This window comes from Macrobrachium nipponense, chromosome 4, assembly GCF_015104395.2.
Source record: "Macrobrachium nipponense isolate FS-2020 chromosome 4, ASM1510439v2, whole genome shotgun sequence".
NCBI lineage: Eukaryota > Metazoa > Arthropoda > Malacostraca > Decapoda > Palaemonidae > Macrobrachium > Macrobrachium nipponense.
The window spans coordinates 22,831,962-22,847,180 of record NC_061100.1 but is presented as its reverse complement, the minus strand read 5'-3'; the positions used below and the strand labels follow the sequence as shown (position 1 = coordinate 22,847,180).

The 15,219-nt window shown below is 46.8% G+C and overlaps 1 protein-coding gene across 3 annotated transcripts in view; it reads left to right on the top strand.

The window, feature by feature from the left end:
* LOC135210783 (WD repeat-containing protein 46-like) overlaps window positions 1–15,219 on the top strand; it is a 221,078-nt gene that overhangs the window by 161,247 nt on the left and 44,612 nt on the right. For all 3 annotated transcript variants that reach the window (XM_064243645.1, XM_064243644.1, XM_064243643.1), the window contains 3 exons: window positions 12,030–12,311; window positions 12,418–12,532; window positions 13,097–13,232. In XM_064243645.1, the coding sequence (XP_064099715.1) occupies window positions 12,054–12,311; window positions 12,418–12,532; window positions 13,097–13,232 (509 nt within the window). In that variant the 5' untranslated portion in view covers window positions 12,030–12,053. The remainder of the gene's footprint in view (window positions 1–12,029; window positions 12,312–12,417; window positions 12,533–13,096; window positions 13,233–15,219) is intronic.

Here is a 15,219-nt window from a genome sequence, read left to right as displayed (position 1 = left end):
TATGGAAATATGTTGTTGACGGCCTCTAGGCTCAGAGATTCGGATCTGTCAAACAACAAAGCCCTTCACGATCTTTGAGGTCTGCGGAAATCTTGATGAGCTTAGACGTAGTCTGAAGTTCTTGATGTCAAAGCATTTCGAACCTCTCCTTTCTGTAAACTTAATACACGTGACCAGAAAGGCTAATTTTCTAACCACTCTAGCTACGCATTGAGGGTTAGTGAGGTTTTAGCCATCATCAGAGGTTTTGGCTTTAGAGGACATAATTCGGTGTCCTCTAAGCCTTCCGTTCTTGCTAAGAACGAAAAAAAACCCGTCTAACCCTTGGCCCAGAGGCCTGGAGATCAAGGGGATGGCACAAATTATTGGGCAAGAGCCACAGAGAGTCCTGTGCCCTGTCGGGGCTCTCAAGTTTTATCTTGATAAAACTAAAGAAAGTCCAAGGTCATTCGGACAATCTGCGGTGTTCCGTAAAAAGACCAGACTTGCCCATGTCGAAGAACGCCCTGGCGTTATTTTTAAGGAGTCTTTCTAAGAGGCTCATTCGTCATGTTTGAAACAAAGATTTGGAAACCTTTTAAAGTAAATGCTCACGAGGTGAGGGCGCGGCCTCGGAAGCATTTCAACAGAGCATGACACTCAGTAATATCCTGAGTGCCACGTTTGAGGCGAAGCAACTCTGTGTTCGCTTCACACTCCCGACGGGATGTGAAGACGACATATGAGATCTGCGAGTCGCTAGGACCATACATATCCGTAGAAATATTATTGGATGCAGGAAGCAGCACGAATCCTATCCTATAGAAAAGGGATAGGTGTGCTTTTAACTTTGAAGGGTTGGTCGCTTGAGGCGCTTTCCCTTTCGTTAGCCTAGAAGTTATGGGACTAACTTCGATAGGTTCGGTCAGGTGGTGGTTTTAGCTTCGTTGCCCTCACAGTATGGTCAATATGGTCTAGTCACATTGTGGTCAGCCCGCCCCCGTTGACAGATCATCTAGAGCGCACCAACTACACAGGTCACTACCTTGTTGGTAACTCTAGTAAAGCAAAAGCAGACTTCGGTGACAGTAATCAGAAGTCAGCTATGCTAACAGGTAAGGATCAAGATGTCAATCATACTGCACTTGAGGTGTTTCCTAAATCCTTCTATTCTGTCCCTTCCCACCTCCAATGGTGGGATTCAGCATATATATATCTGACAGGTAAGTTTCATGAACAAAATGTTATTGTTATGATACAATAAAGTTTGTTCATACTTACCTGGCAGATATATATAATTAAAGTACCCACCCACCTCCCCTCAGGGACAGTGTAATGAAAAATCTGAATATGGGAATGTTCCTGTATCCGCCTCCCAGCGGCGGGAATGGGTACTAACCACCTGGCCGCCCACTGCGTGTGCCGGGAGTTTTGAAATTCTGTCGGACGTCGGAGAATACAGCTATATATATATCTGCCAGGTAAGTATGAACAAACTTTATTGTATCATAAACAATAACATTTTTGTGCGCTCGGTGTCGGGGGCGCGAATGCACCCGAGCCGAGCCATGTGAAGTTTGCAATAATTGGTCGGAGGCGCAGTGGACTTTGTATGAGGGCAGGAAGAAAAGCGAAGGCCTGCAAAGGAGTCGTCGGAAAGCTCTCCCCCCCGCGACTCCTTTGGTTACGGACACTTCGTCGTCTTTCCTGCCGCCCGCTCATCTTCCACGTTTGGGCGCCTTCCCCTTCGTGGGGGGGGGTTTCTAGGTCCTTCTCCTACCTGACTTGTCGAGTGTGGAGGAGGGCGCTAGATACCCTGACTCGAGTTGTACTCTGGGTCCTCTATCCGTTCGTCTTCGGGCGAGCGGGTAGAGGAGCCTGCTAATCACCCGACTTTGACTTCCTCAGAAGGACGACCTCGGACAGGTGTGGGCATCGTTGGGGCTGCAGGGCGTGCCGAGTGTCCAGGGGCTGCTCTACCATCTCGCTGGCTTCGTGGCGGTCCAATCATGCGACGGTTACGACCACCACCACGACCCTCACAACACCTGGCTACGCTTCACCTCCTCACCTGGTGTACACCCCGCACGCGGTCTCTGTAACACCTACTACATCGTTGCAGGGGCCAGTTGCCGTATCACGGGAGAGTGTGATGCCGCCACCTGGGTTTGCCGTGCTGCCGCGACCGGACTTCGTGTGCCCGAAGAGCTCGCCCCTGGACCTCCCACCGGTACCAAGGATGTCTGTGCCGCTGGTCCGTCCAACTGGACAGCCTGCACAGCCTGGCCGTACCTGCCGTACCTGCCCCAGACCGCCGTTCTCGGACGTGACGTTGATGACTACTGCTGCTGTTCCTGTACCTGCCCCTGCCGTCTCTACTGATGTTCCTGTGATGCCTGCACCTGCTGACGTTGTTCCTGTTCCTGGCCCCGCTGCTCCCGATGCTGATCTGTTTCGGACAGGTGCGTCCGGGCCCTGTTGCTTCGGCAACAGCAGCCCCGGCTCCGCTCTGGATGACAGATCTGCGTCGGTCCTGAGGAGTTGACGAAGAAGAAGAAGAAGGAGGAAGGTGTCGTCGTCGTCTTCATCGTCTTCTTCGTCGTCGTCGTCGTCTGCCGCCTCTTCCCCTTCTTCTTCTAAGGCTCCCCCGCCGAAGAAGAAGAAGGTCGCCTCCCCCCCCCCTAAGAAGTCTCCTTCGGGAACTTCTAAGGGCCCGTCTCGCTCTGGTGAGACGGGGGGTTCTTCCGCTGGTCACCCTGCACCTGCTCCGTCGGGGGCAGGACCCGTCTCTTCGTCCGCGAGGAAGAAGACTACGGGGACCAGAGGAGTGCCGGCTAACACCGGCACTTCCTCACCTGCTGGTAGTGGTTCGGCCACGGCAGCAGGATCCGTCTCGGCCTCTCGTTCGCGAGAGGTACCGAGTGTACGGTCCGCCTAACAGCGACCGTGCAGCCAGGAACCAGACCTCTGAGTCCGCTCAGCGTCAGTTCACGGCACGGAGCGGAAGACTGGTGACAGCCGCTCACAGCGACTCTCACCAGACCAGCTCTCGCTCTCGTGGCGAGCAGCGGGCTACCCGGGCGGACGTGACGGTCCATGACCGGCCACGGGCTGAGGCTGGGAAGAGGTCCCCCCCCGTTTCGCCGGCACCAGCCACGGCTGGTACCAGCGAACTGACGCGCCGTGAGGACACGCACCGGTCTCACCGTGACAGTAGAGCTCGCCGGTCGCCTGACCGTCACTCGCACAGAGAGCGATCGGGTACGGCGACCAGCACCAGCTCTTCTGACACACGAGACCGGGGCCGCTGTTCTCGGTCCAGCCGTTCTCCACAGCGAGATGGCTCGACTAGGTCTGCAGCTCGATCGCCACCGCGGGTTGACGATCGCCTGCAGTCTTCCAAGCCCGCTGGTTCTGCCAGCGAGCGAGGAGGGAGCGTCAGGTCTGCCTCTCCCCATACCTTCAACCTCCTCGGGTTACACCGGGAGGGGCGAGGTATTGAGGAGTGATCGTGAGGGGTGCGCCCCTCAGGATCCCACCACGTCGTCGTCGTACCAGCAACGGTTCTCGGACCGCCATCCAGTCGTACGCACAAGTGGTTGGAGGAGACCGAGAGGGGGTCTGGTCGCTGTTCCTCCCCTTGAGGGAGGAGGGTCTCGGGAGATGCTCCTGTTTGAGGGACTGGATGGTCCGACTCCGCAGGACGCAGTCACTCCTGAATCCAAAGGAACTTTGCCGAGGTTATTGCGCTGATTCGTCAGCACAACGACCTCGGGGAAGGATCGCCGCTCCCACATCCGAGCCCACGTCCCGGCTCGAGTCGTTCTGGGGCCCGAAGAGGGAACCCAGACCGACGGTGGGTTTGCCGCGTTCCGAGCTTGCAGACTCAGTGCTGGACCAGGTTGAATCGCTTGTTTCCGGACAAGACGGTTCGCTCAAGGCTAGCAGGTCGAGCAAGCTGCTTCCACCTCCTCTGCTGCGACAGCGGCGGTTTTACGTGCCATCTGAAGACCCGATGCCGCCCAAACAGGTGAACCCGGAGTTAGCCAGGCTGACTCCGGGTGTGTCTCTGCAGCAGCTCCTGTCCGAGAACCTATGGTTCTCGCAGCAAGAGGCACTCGGCCTGGAATCTACCGCCATGGCAGCTTTCCAGGCCGTCTCCTGGCTAGATCTGTGGTCCCTCACAGTATCTAAGTCGCAGCCAACTCCGGGGGAATTTCTCCTGAAGATGACTCGGCCTTTAGGAGACTTTGCCAGTCTGGAGGAAGAGCCATCTCCTTCCTTGCCCACCAGACGGTGAACCTGTGGGCCAACCTGGTTCTCCGACGAAGGGACGCCGTCCTTACTCGGGTTTCCAGGGCGGCCGGGCGTGAAGCGGCGTTGGGACTTCGCCAACGGACCTTTACGGAGTTTCCACGTCTCTCTTTCCAGGAGAGATGGTGGACGCTGCGGTGGACAGACGGCGCACTGACGACAGTGACCGTCTGGTACACCGGCAGTCTCGAAGGCTTCTGGGCAGCCTCGGACTGCGGCCAAGTCTAAGAGCTCGGCTAGCGCTTCCTCGGCGGCCAAGACGGTAGCTGCGTCGAAGCCCCGGGGAAAGACTCTGTCTTCTTCGACTTCTAACAAGGGGAGCCGTAACCAGCCCTCCTCCCAGCCCTCCTCCTCCCATGGAGGCTCTGGGAAGAAGTCGAAGAAATTAAAGAAAGGGGGGGAAACGCTGAGGGACTTTTTGGCGTTCCCCTCACCTGCTGCCGGAAGTGGGGGGGTGCCTGGCCAGCCATTGGGCAACTTGGCAGCGCACGGCGCCGAGACTGGATTGTAGATGTCCTTCGGCGACGATATCTATTACCCTTCGAATCTCGGCCACCCCTCACCTCCAACCCGGTCCAACAGCAGTCGTACGTTCCAGGGTCATCGAAGGACGTAGCACTGAGACAGGAGATCAAGACCATGCTGCAAGAGAGCTGTAGAAAATCGTCACGGATCAGTCACCGGGCCTTTTACAGCCGACTCTTCCTGGTGGAAAAAGTCTACGGGAGGCTGGCGCCCGTGATGATAGATCTCTCTCCCCTGAACCGGTTTGTTCGCCAGACCCGGTTCACGATGGAGACGGCACGCTCAGTGCTCGACTCCAACAGGGGGAACGATTTCATGCTTTCGGTGGACTTGAAGGATGCGTATTTCCAAATACCCATTCATCAGTCCTCCAGAAAGTACCTCCGCTTCATCCTCGACGGGACGGTGTACCAATTCAGGGGCACTTTGCTTCGGTCTCTCCAACCGCCCCACAGGTGTTCACGCGAGTGTTCACTCTGGTGTCTGCTTGGGCCCATTCGCACGGGATACGTCTGATGAGGTATCTCGACGATTGGTTAGTCCTGGCGAGCTCCCGCTCGCAGTTGCTACAGGACAGGGATCGACTGCTCGAGTTCTGTCGCGATCTGGGGATCGTTGTGAACTTCGAAAAGTCCGATCTCGAGCCCAAGCAGAGGATGAAGTACCTGGGTATGCTGATCGACACGGTAGCAGGGCGAGTCTTCCCCGCAGACTCGCGGATCAGCAGATTCAGGGAGGCAGCCAACCAGTTCCTGTCTCGGCAGGAGCATTGTAGCTCAGCGGTGGCAAGTCGTGATCGGACACCTGTCGTCACTCGAGAAGTTAGTCCCTCACGGGCGTCTTCACCTGCGGTCTCTTCAGTGGAGGCTAAAGGAGAGTTGGTCGCAGGCGACGGATCCCCCAAGCTTTCCAGTGTCACTGACACCGGAGGTGAGGCAGGATCTAGCCTGGTGGCTGGACGACAGGAACCTCTTAAGAGGAGTGCCTCTGCGCACTCCCCCCCCGGACATGCAGCTGTCTCAGACGCATCGACCGAGGGATTGGGGCGCACACCTGGAGGAGTTGCTGACTTCAGGAGTGTGGGGACGAGAACGACAAGCACCTTCACATCAATGTACTGGAACTCAAGGCAGCGTTCCTCGCTCTCCAAGAGTTCCAGGACCGCTTGGTGGGACACTCAGTGGTGTTGATGTGCGACAACACCACGGTAGTGGCCTACGTCAACAAACAGGGGGGCCTAGTGTCTCTCCCGTTGTACCAGTTGACTCGGCAGGTGCACGAGTGGGCCCGAGGCACACTTAATAGAGCTGTCGGCACGCTACATTCCAGGGAAGAGGAATGTAGTAGCAGACACGCTCAGCCGTCGGGATCAGGTGATAGGGACCGAATGGTCTCTACACCAGGACGTGGTGGAAAGGCTCTTCGACCTATGGGGGCGACCAGTCGTGGATCTGTTCGCCACCCGGCACAACAGGAAGCTCCAGGGTGTTCTTCTCGGCCGTGCCGGACCCATGGGCAGCTGCAGAGGACGCTCTTCAACACCCGCCCTGGGACAACCTCTTCGCCTATGCCTTTCCCCCGTTCAGCCTGATTCGCAAGGTGATCAGTCGAGCACTGGTCACCCCGAATCTCAGGATGATCCTGGTGGCTCCCAAAGGTGGCCACAGGCCATTTGGTATCCGGACCTGCTGGCTCTTCTCGCAGGAGAACCGAGAGAGATTCCCCCTTGGCACAACCTTCTCCCGCCAGCCACACGTCGAGCGGTACCACCGAGCAGTCCCAGTCCCTACGTCTTCACGCTGGCTGTTATCCACCATCTCTTGCGAACGAGAGGCTTTTCTCGTAGCGCAGCAACAGAGATGGCTGGAAGCGTCCGTCAGTCCTCTGCAGCTGTGTACCAGGGGAAGTGGGCCGTCTTCTGTGGTTGATGTCGTAGACGGGGTCTATCTCCTCTCAGAGCCACTCTTCAGCCGGTAGCGGATTTCCTCGTTTTTCTTCGCCGAGAGAAGCCTCCTCTCAGTCCCCACAGTCAAGGATACAGAGCCGCCTTGGCCGCTCGTCCTGAAACTGAGGGATTGGACATCTCGAACTCGTTCGAGATCTCCTTGCTCATGAGGAGCTTCGAAAGGTCTTGCCCACCCAGGGAACTCAGGCCCCCTGCGTGGGATGTGACTCTCGTCCTTAGGAGTTTGACTCGAACGCCGTTCGAGCCACTCCGAGAGTCGTCAGACAGGGATCTGACCCTCAAGACCCTCTGCTTGCTGGCCCTGGCATCGGCGAAGAGAGTAGGGGAGGGAACTTCATGGTCTTTCCTATGATGTACGACACTCCAGGGATGGGGATCTGTGACGCTCGATTTCGTCCCCGCAACTTCGTTGCGAAGACTCAGAAACCGTCGATCCCTGACGACAGGTTTCGAGTCATTCACGATTCCCTCCCTAATGGACTTCACCGATAATGATGCGGATGAGATGCTGCTTTGTCCTGTGAGGGCGCTACGACGCTATCTGAAGAGAACTCGACACCTCAGGCCTGAGTGTCGACGCCTCTTCGTTAGCACCGGGGTAACCAAGAAAGAAGTATCCAAGAACACTCTTTCATTCTGGCTGCGTGAGGTCATCAGGAGGGCGTATGAGGCTGATGGTAGTGACGTCATCCGTACGTCCCGTCCGAGAGCTCACGAAGTCAGAAGTATTGGCCCCTCGTTGGCGTTTCGTAAGAACTTCTCCGTGGCGCAGGTCCTGAAGGCAGGGGTCTGGTCTAACCAGACTACTTTACGTTTTCCTCCTTCTACCTTCGGGAGATTGCCCACAGGTCCTTGGATACCTTTTCCTTGGACCGTGGTGGCGCTCAACAAGTGTGTAGCAACCCAGACCCTACTCGCAGGCTGAAACAGCATCGAGTCCTGGTGTGACTGTGTGGATGGATGTGTGAATGAGTGAGTGACTGGCTCCCTCTTCCCGTCTTTTCCTCCTCCTCTACCTGTGGGCAGAGGGCCACGGTCGTCACTACGCTGGATGAGGACAAGATGCAGGTGAGCTATATGACAGAGCCCCATCCTATCCCTTTCACTAGGGATAGGAGCAGAATATCCACCACTTCCTCCTACAAGGGGGGGGAAGTGGATGCCTACAAGAGTCAAACCCATGACTTTATATTTGCTCCTGTACAGAACAAGTTCTTACATTGCTGGTACGAAGAGATACGCTTGCCTCTCTCTTAGTACTTCGGTCCAGAGGTCTGACCATTGATCCTGCGGTGCACACCCCCGATCAATCGGACAGAGGCTTGGATCCCTCCCTCGCTCTTACGACCAGGGAGGCTTCCGAAGGTTGGGCGAACACCAGTCTGTTCACAAAAGACTCAGATTCCACCCACCAAGAAGTGAGTCTTCCTATTGTAAAAGGACCGAAGGTTTGTATGCCGTGTCGGAACAAATGACAATTTGTCCAAAATTGCATTTTTCCTAACTATACAAACCTGAGGTCCTTTTTTTCACATAGCCCCACCTCATGCCACCCCCCCTCACTCTGCAGTTTTTGCTTGGGCCAAAAGCAAAAGTGATTTGTTTACCTCCCAGTCGCGCGCGCGCGCCTGTCGGACAAGCAGTTAACTACCGAACCCCTTGTTCGAAAGCTTACGACCTATCCAGCTGCCGCTAGTACCTTCCTATTGTAAAAGGACCTCAGGTTTGTATAGTTAGGAAAAATGCAATTTTGGACAAATTGTCATATTCTTTCGAAATGCAAAATTCTTTTTTCAAACAAAAGTGTAAAAAGAATATACGCAAAAGCAAATATACAAAAGAAGATTTTTGAAATAAAAAACACCTAATAAAATATATTCATGATAAAATAAAGTTTACTTATAAATGCAAGTTATGTGCTTCAGTGCACAACTACTCAACTACTGAATACCTGTCAAAGTCAACTACTCAACTACTGAATACCTGTCAAAGTCAACTACTCAACTACTGAATACCTGTCAAAGTCAACTACTGAATACTTGTCAAAGTCAACTACTCAACTACTGAATACCTGTCAAAGTTGCCACACATTTTTTTAGCCTTTCATTTAAGTCACGATACAAACACTGACCTAAGTGGAAAAGGCATCCATAATGAGAAGCTGTGTTAAATTGTTCTTTAACAGCGTTATAGTTGCAAGTTCAAAATCTGACGTTATGATTGAAACTTGTAAATTTGGATAAATTTGTAACCATAGACTTAATTTGAGCAAACAATCTTCTATAAGTTTCAGCCCTTTTATCTGGAAATAAGTCATAGACTACTGAAATGGTAAAGTTATTCTTGACAGCCTGTACTGTATATAATTGTTCAAATAGCTGAGGTACAGTTTTAAATGTCCCATCCACTTGTAAATGTTCACTGTTCTCAAGTATACTAAAATTATTCTGGGTTGAAAAAATAAGTATCCTATCATTGTAAGGACCTGAATCATAGAACAAAAATTGCTCCCCTTTATTAGTTTTAGTCTGCTCATTAGTTAAAACAAATTCCCACCTATGAATAGGATTAGATAAGCCAGCTCTTTTTATAGAGCTTATTGTAGGTAAAGCTTGCTTGGCACTTTCACTTAATTGTGAGGCAGCAGTGGAAATGACATATTGAGGAGAATCAATGGTTTCTTTAACATCATTTTTCACTCTGTTCATAAAACTACGCACCTGAATGAATATGTTCACGAGGAATTTTAATCACTTCACTATTATTAGTAATTGCACAGCTTTTGTAATACAATGTGAACTTATTGCACTTCCAATATATCTTGGTATCAACTTGTTTGTCTCTCACGAATAAAAAAACCATTGATTTTAAGCATAAGCTTGACTTTTCACTTAAAAGGTATTTGGCCATCTTTGAAGGGCTGCAATATTCTGAGGATGCCTTCGACAACGTTTAATATCACTTCAAACAACAATTAAAAAGAGTCATTTTCCGGTAATTTCCCGATAACGTTTGTCATCATTTCAAATAACAATTAGAATAACTTTCACTTCGAACAATTGCCTATTACAGTAATTTTCTTTCGAACAATTTTCTGTTCGAATAGCTGTGTTTTGAGTAATAGTTTTCAAATAATTGTTTTCGATTAATTGTTTTCGAATAATTTTCATGAGAGCATAGTACTATCCTACCCTGGTAAGACTTAACTGATTAAAGTTAAACACAAAATTGTACTGGTAATAATGACAGTTAATGGCATAATAAGGTGGATGGACAATAAATTTTACCATGTACTGTTTTTACATTTCTAAGGCTGTCAGCTAGGCTTAGCCAGTTTGACCATGACTTTTGGTACACTAGTGTATGCAAGCACAATTTCCCTTTCAGTACTGACACATTATAGTTCCAGTACTGACACGTTATAGGTCCTGGTGCTTGCCTTTGGCCTAAATTTTATCATTGCAATACACTCCCTGAACAACTGAATTAGCCCTGGTCACTGACTAGCCCGCTAATTCAGGTGTTTAGGTAGGTATTACAATATCATTTTTATTGTGATAACTTCATATTGCAATACACTCCCTGAACACTTGAATTAGCAGGCTGGTCAGTGACCAGTGCTAATTCAGGTGTTCAGGTAAGTATTACGATATTAGTTTTATATTGTCTTCCCATTTAGGCCCTCAGTTTGTAGCCCGATAGAAAAACAAATGAATTAGTCCTTTTGTTTATTTCATATTTTTTGGGGAGTGTTTCCAGACTGCAGGGTGTAATAAAGTGTTTTGCCCAGATTTGACACAAAACCTAATAATTTTTTTTTTTAAATAAACAATTTTTAAGAAAATAAACAAGAAAACCGCAGAAACTGTTGAAATGTGCAATGAGCAATTTAGAACAACAACTGAATATGATATGACATACATAGAGTTGCGTATCAGCACCCATATAGTTTTTGGATTGGTTCGTGGCTTCCAGTAAACAAAGAACAGCCCAGAAATGAAAACCTTTCCCTTAACTTAACCACAACAAGAGAGTCGTTCCCTTGCTTATAGGTAGGGCTTTGCCTCCCTGCATCCTCTTCCATGTTCCTCTATGTATACAAAAAGTACAAAAAGTCAGTTTTCATATATTATCTTATTCAAAACTCAATGGTTAAACTGTGTGTGGAGACTTTTTGTTCTTTTGTGTAAACTAGACCTGCACTTTTGCAGCTTAGTAAAATGATCATTTTTCACTGTAATCACTTAACAGCATTTCAAATATTTAATGAACTTATTATCAGTAAAACAAATGCACACATCGAGTAGTGAAATTGAAGTTAAACTTAGTGTTCACAAGTCATAGGTAGATACGCCATGTTATCGCTGTAAGTTTTTGAAATGATGGATACTGTTGATGCTTAGTTGATCTGAAGTATTGATTGATAAAAAAATGTACTTTTGATTGAAAAAAAAATGTACTTGGAAGACCCAATTTACCTGTGACCTAGTTACTGGTCGAATTTGAATAGCCCATGGCTCGGTAGTATAACCTGTCTTACCCCCTAACCCCTAAATACAGATTAGCTTGCTGTTTGTTTTGGTATCACTAAGACTCTAAGAAATTAGCACAATGCACCCATACTGTGGACAGGTGCACAGCTTACTGAGACTGGATCCCATATCCTGAACAAGAACAGAAACACTTGATACAGGGGCCTAACTCCTAGTTACCCATTACTGGTCACTGAAACACGAACTGACACAAATCCACAGATCAAAACTCATGATCCAAAATGTAGCTATCACAACCTAGTGAAAAATAAACAAGAGGCTTGAGAGACAGACCTATCCTCATCATCCTCACCATTTTCATAAGCTGGCCTTCTCTAACCAGTATTATAGGCAGCAGCTTTTTTGCACTTCTCCAGATGGATTGATTGAAAGATAAGTACAAACTGCGACCCAACTAACAAACCCTCTTCTTGTTATGAGCCCTCACCTAAATAGCAGTCCAGGCTGTTGTCAAGTAATGGATTTGCTTTGAAACAAATGTAAGTTTAGAAAAATTAACATTTTTATACGTGTATCCAGTGAATCCACTTTTCCAAAATTACCCGACTCCCCACCCCTTTTTATTACAAGTTAACATTACATTGATAATGAAAGATTTAGACTGTTATCAAGTGATAGGTTGTTTCAGGAAAAAAGCTTTTAAATATAATTAAATTTTGTTGGAAATACAGTATTAATGTTTTTATTTTCAGGTTTCTATTTTAAGAAGTTCAGAAATGGAAGATCCAGCCAGCATGTGGAACTCCAATACATCAGGAAAATTCCAGGGAAAGGATTTCAAGTGGAAAAAGAAGAAAGGTCATTGGCATGCTGCGAAGGTTCAAACAAAAGATGGAGTCAAGATCAAAGAATTTGCGTATGACCCCAAAAGGAAGCCACACAAGTTTCACAGGAATCGGCCGCAAAGATTTCCAGGACGCAAACCGCTGGATCCATCGCTACAGCAAAAATACAGCAGAGGAGGAGGCGTTGAGGTGTGTTTCATTGGATATTGTTCATTGTGCTCTAATAATACTGTTTGTTTTTGTGTCCTAAGGGAGTTTATAGCAAAAATTAACTAATTATTTTTGTCCCTTACAGACCAATTATGTTCGAAATCCAAAACACAGGGTTATGAAAGCCAAACTGATGAAGAGGGAAGCAAGAATAAAGGAAGCTGAAGAGGAAACAGCTCGAGCTGAAATCCTTTTAACAGGTAATCAAGTGTCTAACGTTTCCTTGTCATAGTTTAGAGGTGTTGCTACTGTCAGTGAGGTCTTTGCCCTAGCCTCTGTGCCAAGCAGAAGACTGTTTAGTCCTTTTTGTATTGTGTAGCAATGCACCTGGAATTTTAAGAGCAAAGTAATCATTTCATAAGTTTCCCACTTGTAACTTATGTAGAGGCCTTGTTTCTAACTGTCACATAGAATTAACCATTGGAAGAAGATATAAATACTTGAGTAGATTAGGGTATTGCTATTTTCTCTCCCCTTTCACCGTCCTTGGCTTTCTCTAGCTCAGTAACCACCTCTGGAACCTCAGTTTTGTTTTTTAATATGGTACATACCCTGCCATATCCACAGCTTTGACACACAAAAGGTTCTGGTAAATTACTGGCTTGAATGCTTTAGATTTTTTTATTCTGTTAGGAAATTATCTGTTTGTATCTACTCAGAACATTGTGTTGTATCTACTCAGAAACATTGTGTTGATTTTCTCTTTCTCTGTCAGTCATTAAATGTAATAGGAATACTAATGTATATTCTTTTTGATTTGTCAGAATCAATGGGTGCTATGGAGACAGAAGAAGGATCATACACAGCAAATGTCACTCAGAGAGACATTAGGAGTTCTGTTGATATTACCACAGCAGCAAAAGGCTTTGATCTCGTTCTGAATGATTTTGGGCCTTATAAGTAAGTTGGTACTAACTAAGAAAGTCATTTTTTGTGCATTCTAGTTTTTAAGGCATACATAATTTTCAGTGTAAAAGCTTTATAGACTTAGGATCTTATTACTTCAAATCTTTGTGGTAATACAAGGCTTAAGTTACCAAGAGGTTGTTTAAAAACAATTGTTTCTCTTCTTTAAAATCTCTCTCTCTCTCTCTCTCTCTCTCTCTCTCTCTCTCTCTCTCTCTCTCTCTCTCTCTCTCTCTCTCTCTCTCTCTCTCTCTCTCTCTCTCACTAATTTCAGAGGGACATTTGCAAAAATTTCTCCTTGTCTGGTTAAACTACTGTATACTGATACAGTTAATCATGTTTTTACCGATACTTGTGCTCTTTATTGTTATTACCTCATAAAATTATTGAGGTAGCTTGAACTCAAGACTGTTGAAGGTCATGATTCAAAAACAATGGTGAAGTCTAAGCTTTGAGAATGTTGTTTGTATTGATCACCACCTGGCAAAAGGCAATGAACCCTGAGATGACTTAGCAGCTACAAAGATCAGGAACAAAAATCTAGTTAAAAAAGCCATTGGTAAAAGCAGATGTTAAGTGCCCATACTATCTAAAGTAGATGCACAGACTAGACAACCCTACAGTGTTATTCTTTATTGAGATCCTTGTACTTAATCCCATTAATTTTCTGGATCTCATTTTTTTTTTTTTTTTTTTTTTTTTTTTTTTTTTTTTCTCTCCACAGTGTTAATTGCCAGATGGCTGAAGTAATACCCCGTGCTTCATTCTTTCATTCATTCTCAAAAGTAATATTTTTCCATTTGAGGCTTTCTCATGCAGCACTCCTTTTTTAAGCTGAAACAAAAATATAACCTCTTATATCAACTGAAAGGTGCTTTCAGCAGATCCCATAGGTCCTAATTAGCCACTGTAGGATTGCAGCAGCTCAATCCTTCCCTTCTGAATTGTGAATTGGTCTCATTATAATGAGTGGTCTCTTGAGAAACTTTTGTAATTTTGTAAAGTTAATTTTTTCATTATCATTATTATTTTTCAGATGAGCTCTATTCATATAGAACAAGCCCATAGGGGCCATTGATTTGAAATTCAGTCATCCAAAGAATATGGAGCCAATTTGAAAAAACTAACAGAAGGTAATAGGAAATACAGAAAGAAATCAGTTATCGGGAAAATAAAAATAAATTAATAAATAGATAAAAATGTAAATAAATGATTAAAATGGAAGTAGAATTGTTTTAGGTTATTATTGTGTTGCATCTCTGCTTGAATTTTTGAGGTTCCAATTGCACAACATCCTTGGGGAAGACTGTTCCATAGTCCAACAGTGTGAGGAATGAAGGCCCTCTGAAACTAAGAGGCCCCTTTTCTGCATATTGGATGCTGACGTTCACCAGGTCTGGTTGCTTTTGGCAGGAAAAGAGGATGAGGGAACAATTATGAAAGTGAGAGATCTCTGTTAGAATACAGCTGATAAAAAATTGACAAACAGGAGACTGTCCGTGGATGATCCAAGTCATAACTGTTAATGGTAGGAAACCGAAACCTACCACCATGAACCATACAGACCCAATACATACTTATAATGAGAGTTTTCTCCTCCCAACTCAGTCATTCTCACAGCTCTGGGTTCAGGTAGCATGAATACTGATTGTGATCAGTGACTAGGATCCCATTTATATATGTGCAGTGGTGACTGCAATTTTCTTTCTATCCCAGATGGATTGCAGTATCCAGATGACTCATTGACAACAAATAATTATCCATTGACAACAAATATGGGATAATTATAAGCTTTGTGTTTGTCTTAGAAAGGTACTTTTGTTTTTAAAGACACATTTTTATAGAGAACATAATTATTGTAGATTATGTAATTTTTGCTGGATGAAAACTCAGTAAATATATGCACCATCAATATTTATGTTTATTTACTAGAGGATTTAGTTTTTAAATACTTACAGTTACATTGCTCGAGGAGTTGGTC